This window comes from Rousettus aegyptiacus, unplaced genomic scaffold (assembly GCF_014176215.1).
Source record: "Rousettus aegyptiacus isolate mRouAeg1 unplaced genomic scaffold, mRouAeg1.p scaffold_m13_p_2, whole genome shotgun sequence".
NCBI lineage: Eukaryota > Metazoa > Chordata > Mammalia > Chiroptera > Pteropodidae > Rousettus > Rousettus aegyptiacus.
The window spans coordinates 95,273,042-95,279,041 of NW_023416295.1; the positions used below are offsets into that span (position 1 = coordinate 95,273,042).

At 44.6% G+C, this 6,000-nt stretch overlaps 1 protein-coding gene and 1 non-coding gene across 20 annotated transcripts in view; both read right to left on the minus strand.

Annotated features, from left to right (window-relative positions):
• WNK1 (WNK lysine deficient protein kinase 1) overlaps positions 1-5,546 on the minus strand; it is a 132,587-nt gene extending 127,041 nt beyond the window's left edge. For 3 of the 19 annotated variants that reach the window (XM_016131746.2, XM_016131747.2, XM_016131741.2), the window contains exon 1: positions 3,760-5,210. In XM_016131746.2, the coding sequence (XP_015987232.2) occupies positions 3,760-4,524 (765 nt within the window). In that variant the 5' untranslated portion in view covers positions 4,525-5,210. Of the gene's footprint in view, positions 1-3,759 lie in introns of all 19 variants that reach the window. The other 16 variants (XM_016131739.2, XM_016131737.2, XM_016131743.2 and 13 more) reach the window with 13 other exon arrangements.
• LOC118614446 lies at positions 2,220-2,326 on the minus strand. The gene has a single exon (XR_004956050.1). It is a non-coding gene; the product is annotated as a U6 spliceosomal RNA (small nuclear RNA).
• Positions 5,547-6,000: the final 454 nt, after the last annotated feature.

Below are 6,000 nucleotides of genomic sequence, written 5' to 3' on the forward strand. Positions count from 1 at the left end.
ATCTTGCCTGACCAAAATTATTCTGCTTTTAATTCTATTCTGTCCTTTTTAGAAATAACAAAGGATTATTTCAAACAAGTCGCCAATCATTCTCTAATATGCATAGCAGCTACCCTCGAGTTATCTCAATTTTGCCCATACTCATTAGGGACTATGAGAATTAAAAACAAATTCCAAAGACTATTCCCTGAAGTCTAGTTCCTGGGACTCAAAATTAGTACAGATTCTCATCCTAAAAAACGAGGAATGTGGCAAAAAATTTAAAAGTAGAGGTAAAAACAATCCCCAAAATTCAGATGGGAAAAGATTCGGTTCAATCAGTTATTTTAAGAATTATAACAAAGAAGTTATGATTTCTTAATCACAGAACCACATCCCATTTCTGAAGCACTGCTCAACTTTTTATAAAACATTAATATCACATATTCACAATGACACATGAGCTTTAACTCACCAAAGCAAGAGAAAAGTAAGAACTAAGTATATTGGAGCTTAAATGAAATTTATGATTTGATCTCGCCTTTCAGGGAAATTGGGAAACAATCTCATCAATACATAAAGTGAATATAACAAGTGTACTCCGTATTTAGAAGCAACTTGGGGAGAAAAGTGCTTAAAGTAAGTAAATCATTCCTAACTGTGTATAAATACATTTTCTTAAAGCAAACTATGCTCTGTTTCTAAAAAAAAAAAAAAAAGTCCTCCCTAGAAAAGCAATATAAACTCTGCAAAGTCCAGCTTTAACATTTTCTGACCAATGCATATAATTTGCCTAATATAACCTGGTTAAGAAATTTGCATCTTAAAAGATCTCAGTTATCATTTAAGATCCTGTGGTATCAAAGCATTATTTATATATTATTTACTTTAAGAATTGATACTTGTTTTAATAGATAGCTATACATACTGTGACTCTAAAAAAAAAGCTGGAAGGAAACAAGTTCAATTTGTATACCACATTTACCCATTCTCCAACCCCAAAAGCCTATTCTCCATTTGAAGTGATAAAATTAATACCCGAATCAGAAGTAAAAAATTTGATGACCTCCATACCAAAATAGAATTGCTTCATTTTAGATTTACTAATTAGCCATCTACTAAACTATAAATGCTTTAACATTTCCCAAATTATTAGATCCTAACCAGTCTGTGTTCTTTACCAATCTAAGCAAGTCATTTACTTGCTCTATGATTTCAGGTTCTGTATCAAATAAGTAGTTGGAAATAAATAAATAAGGAGTTCGGCAGAATAACCTAAGATTTCTTCTGGTTTTAATACACTAAGATTTTTAACTCAACACCTGAACATTATTTCTCCCATCTTTTTACAGAAAAAATCCATATATTAGAAGCATATATATTTAATGAAAAAAGCTTTCCTTTCTTCCTAATACTTTAGTAATCCCTCGGCTTGTCCTTTAATTTGGATCCTCTTAAAGACAAAAACTCAAACACTAACCTAATGAATAGGTTACCAGGCAAAAGTCTTTGTCAAAAAAACAAAAACACTGCCCACCTACTTCTAAGGATCCTAGGGCTAGGACAGTCTCATTTAAAAAAAAAAAAAAAGAAAGAAAGAAAAGAAAAATTATAGAAGCAGGATCAAATGACATATGGAAGTTTCTAAACCAGGGTACCACTCAATGAGGCAGGGGTTCTGCAGCCGAATCCTGAATTGGCTTGAAAATAATATGGCAACATTATATATAATGATATCAGATACTCTTTAGTTTTATCCATGCCTAGAGAACAAAAATCCAAAATCTTGCATTCTAAGAAAAACTGAAACACTCATACAAAATTCTTATTGTGTGTGACATTAGATGAACTAAGTTTTTTCCATTGCACCGTTAGTTCCAGGATAATTAACTATCAGAAAATTCTATCTAGGTGATAAAGGAAAACACACACATTACATTCTAAGAAATATTCAAAGTTAAATAACTGAAACTACCAAAATGAATCCATGAACTGCTCAGCATTTTACTTGGGTCCAATCTTGAGAGTAAAGGTAACCAATTAAGGAACAAAATTGTTAAAAATCCCTATTCAAATACGAAGCTATAACGAATAAAATCCAGATCAGTAGCAACAGACACCCTGAGTACAAAAAAATAGGTGTCTGCCTGTAAACTAAATTTTTGCCTGTAAACCATAAGAAATTAGACCTAAGTTTTCTTGAAGACTCATTAGACTTTTAATTAAGTAACTGAAGTCCCCCAAATATGAACTGCTTCACCAATTTGCATATCATTCTTGTGCAGGGGCCATGCTAATCTTCTCTGTATCATTCCAATTTTAGTATACGGGCTGCCCAAGCAAGCACCTGACCTAAGTTTTGAGTATGACTTAACCAACAGAAATAAAGTTATAGTTTGACAAGTTTTTTTTTTAAAGGTTCGCCACCTTTCCAATTCTAAACCACTATAAAATTGAGCAGTTATTTCACAATGCCCTAGAAGTTCTATATCACTAATTGCAAAACCTAAAAAAATTATGTTCTAAAGAACTTCTCAGTTTTTAAGTTTACTTCCTTCCACATGTTAATTTCCCTTCACATTTGATGTGGTCTTAGTCATTTGGAAGGTGACATTCAAAGGATCAAGCATTAACATATTAGTTCATGAATAAAATAAATTCCTAGATCTTTCAGTTACTTTCATATCCTGCATCAGCTTGGTCCATTTCCTTGGCATGAAGAATATGGATAATGGTATTTTTTCATATATAATGTAGCTGACTTTTTTATTCAGTGTAACTGCTTCTTCTACTAACCTCTGTTTACTTCCTGGTGAGGAAATCAAGCTGCTACAGGTAAAGTAACAAGCAGTCCAAACCTAGCTTTTTAAACCTAGAATATACTTGTCAACCAGAATGACACACCATTATTTACACCATGAAAACCTCCCTGAAAGGTTAAAAATAAAAAAAGCACTGTGATTCCTTTGAACTCTTGGGAAAGTTTGGTTTAAAAACCTTTTATAACAAGATTAAAACATGACATCACAACTCTCTAAGCACTAATACAATTTTATGTGGACTCCTGCACTATTTACTGTATACTGAATGGGCTAAAGACATACTAGTTTTAATTAACAATGTCAGATCGCTGCTAGCTACCCATAAGGCTTATTATGCACCATTAGGTGGAACAATATTAAATTGTACCTTACTAGTCCCAAGGCATTTAGCCAGATAAGTCTTTTAGATATATATACACATATATATAGTATATATATATACACATATATATACATATATATAGTATAGTTATTATTAAATGCCTGTGCAGCCACCAACTAAGATATAGCCAAAGGAAAGTCATTCGTGAACGAGGTCGTTCTTAAAAAGAACAGCCTGATCTCAGGGATGGAAACACGCATGTAACACACCAGCAGCTCATCATTGCAGAGCTGCTGATGAGATTGAAATGTACAAGGCAAGAAGACTCTGTACTTTCCTAACTCAAAAACTTTCCCACAAAGTCCAAGCTTCCTGCCAGACACTAAAACAGTAACAAAGAGGCAATGCGTTTGTACTATTTTCGTTTCTTCCCAAGTTGCAAATTTCGTTGGCTATCAATAATTCTTGGTACATAACCCCAAAATCTAATTTCAATCTCTTCCGAAAGCTGATCTCGCCTACTCAGAGTGAACAGTTAGAGAATGAGAAATAAAGGATGAACTCGATAAACTGGCTTAACCAAGCCACATTTGGGATCCAAAGCACTGTAAAATAAAGAAATGGGCGGGGCTGTACCTGTAGTTCACACCAGGCGACCTCCACAGTGGTTTCAGTGTCTAAACCTTTGTAGACCGTCTTAAAGGAGCCTCTGCCAATTTCGATGTCAAACTTGAGAAAGCGGCCATCATTGGACATTCCCACGGCCTTGGTCTCCAACTCTTCGATATCATCCTGTTGCTGGCTCCGTTCCTCCTGTGGTTCTTTGGCGCTGCTGCCGCCGCCGCTGCCACTTCTCGCCGACGGAGGCTCCTCCTTGCTCCCCACATGGTTGGGCTGAGAAACTTGGCGGTCTTTGCTGGTACTGCTGGGGGCAGTCGTGGCGACAGGGCCCGCGGCGGCCGGTTCCCCAGAGACAGCAGTAGAAGCGGTGGGAGGCTGCTGGGCTACCTGGGCAGCGGCGGTAGCGGTCAAGGTCTCTTCGCGCTGGAGCTCTGGTGGAGTACTCTGCGGAACCACCGCGGCGACGCTGGGCTGGGGCAGAGAAAGTGGGAGACCCGGCAGTTCCAATGCAGTGGCATTGGAGTCGCAGATGACGCTGCGGCGGAAGAAGCGGTGCTCTGTGGTGGTGGTCGCGGCTGCTCCACGGCTGTCCTTGTCCATAGTGTGGCGGCGACGCCGATACTCCTCAGTCCTGCCAGTTCCAGCGTCGGTTCCCGCCGTGCCCAGTTTCTCCCCCACAGAGGAATCGGAGCTGGAGCCATTCTTGGGGGAAGGCGCAGGCGGCGAGAGGAACAGAGAGCTCGGAGTGCTGCTCTGCTTCTCCGCGGCGCCGCCAGACATGGTCGGTCCGCTGGAGCGAGGCAGGCGGTCTCGAATTTGTGAATGAACAGAGGGCAAGGGGCCGACCCGAGGAAGGGTGAAGGTCGACAGGCCCAGCTACGACGGCTCCTGCTCCCCTGCGGGTTCGGATCGACCCGGACGACTCCTTACTCAGCAATGACAAGTCACCCCAAAGGCGAAGCGGGACACGGGGCCCAGTTGCGGCGGCTGCTGCGGCTCACAAGGCGGGCTCGTCGGCGGACGATCCAGGAGCTGAGCCACCAAGGTTAGCGCCTCGCGGTCCACATCCATCCTGCGGCGAGCGGCGGCCGGGAAGGCTGAAGCAGCAGAGGCGCCGCAGTCATGAGGGGCAGGGCAAGGTGCCGGCACTGAGTCGAAGCGGATGCGGCGGATGCGGCGGCCGCTCCAGCTCCCCGCCGCTTCGCGGGCTGGGCGGGCTAGGCCCCGAGGGCGGTGGCAACGCGAGGCAGGGACTACCACAGACTCCCGAACGGTGGCAACTCCGGGGCCAAAGAGAGTGGGAGGGGCCGGGGAAGGAGAGGGAGGGCCGGGCCCTGAGGCTCCCGGACAGTCAGTCGGTCGCCGCCTCCCACACGCGCCCCCAGTGAGGGGGACCAGTCTCACAAGGCGCTCATCGCCCGGATGGGAAGGACCGAAGCCGCGAAACCTCGGTGCCTGAGGAGCGGGCCCCCCCTTCCCCAAGGCCTCCCCGCCCGCCCCGGGCCTGGCAAACCCCCGTCTCCTCCCGGGCCGGTGCCGGGGGCTGACTGAGGGAGGGAACGGTGGGGAGGGGAGGGCCGCTCACCGCGGGGCCCGAGCTCCGCTGCTTCTCTGGATAGAGAGCAGAGGAGACCGAGAGGACTGGGTGAAGGGGAATAGGGAGAGAAAAGAGTAGTCACCCCCACCAGGCGCCTTCTGTCACCGAAGACGGAGGTGCAGAGTGGCCGAGTTAGAAGAGCCGCGTCCGCCGAGGAAACTCTCCGCGCTAAATGGCGCCGGGAGTCTGAAGGCTCCACACAGCCCGCTCGGACCCCGCCCCCCGCCGCCAGGGGCAGCCCCACCCCCACCTCAGTCTCGGGGCTCTCGCGCAGGCGTCCCAGTACTGAGGCTCCTGGGACTTGTAGTTTACTTATTTGAGGAGTAGAAGGGACTCAGAAAGAAAGAGCCTACAACTTCCGTGATGCCCTGCAGTCAGTTAACTTTATGCCTCATGGGAGTTGTAGTTTTCTTGTGAAAACCGCCCCTTCTGGGAGGCTGATGGGAGCGTCACCGTGAGTCGCTAAACCGCATCCTTAAGTCCCCGGTAGCTGGGAAAATCATTATTTAGGGAAAATTGTTGAAGAAGAGAAGGAAGAAAAAAAAGAAGAGGGAGGCCGGACAAGAGGAGACTCCCATCATGCTCTGCTAAAGCGAGAGAGAGAGAGAGAGAGAGAGAGAGAGAGAGAGCGAGCTTTTCGGGTTGCCATGCAATGAAAA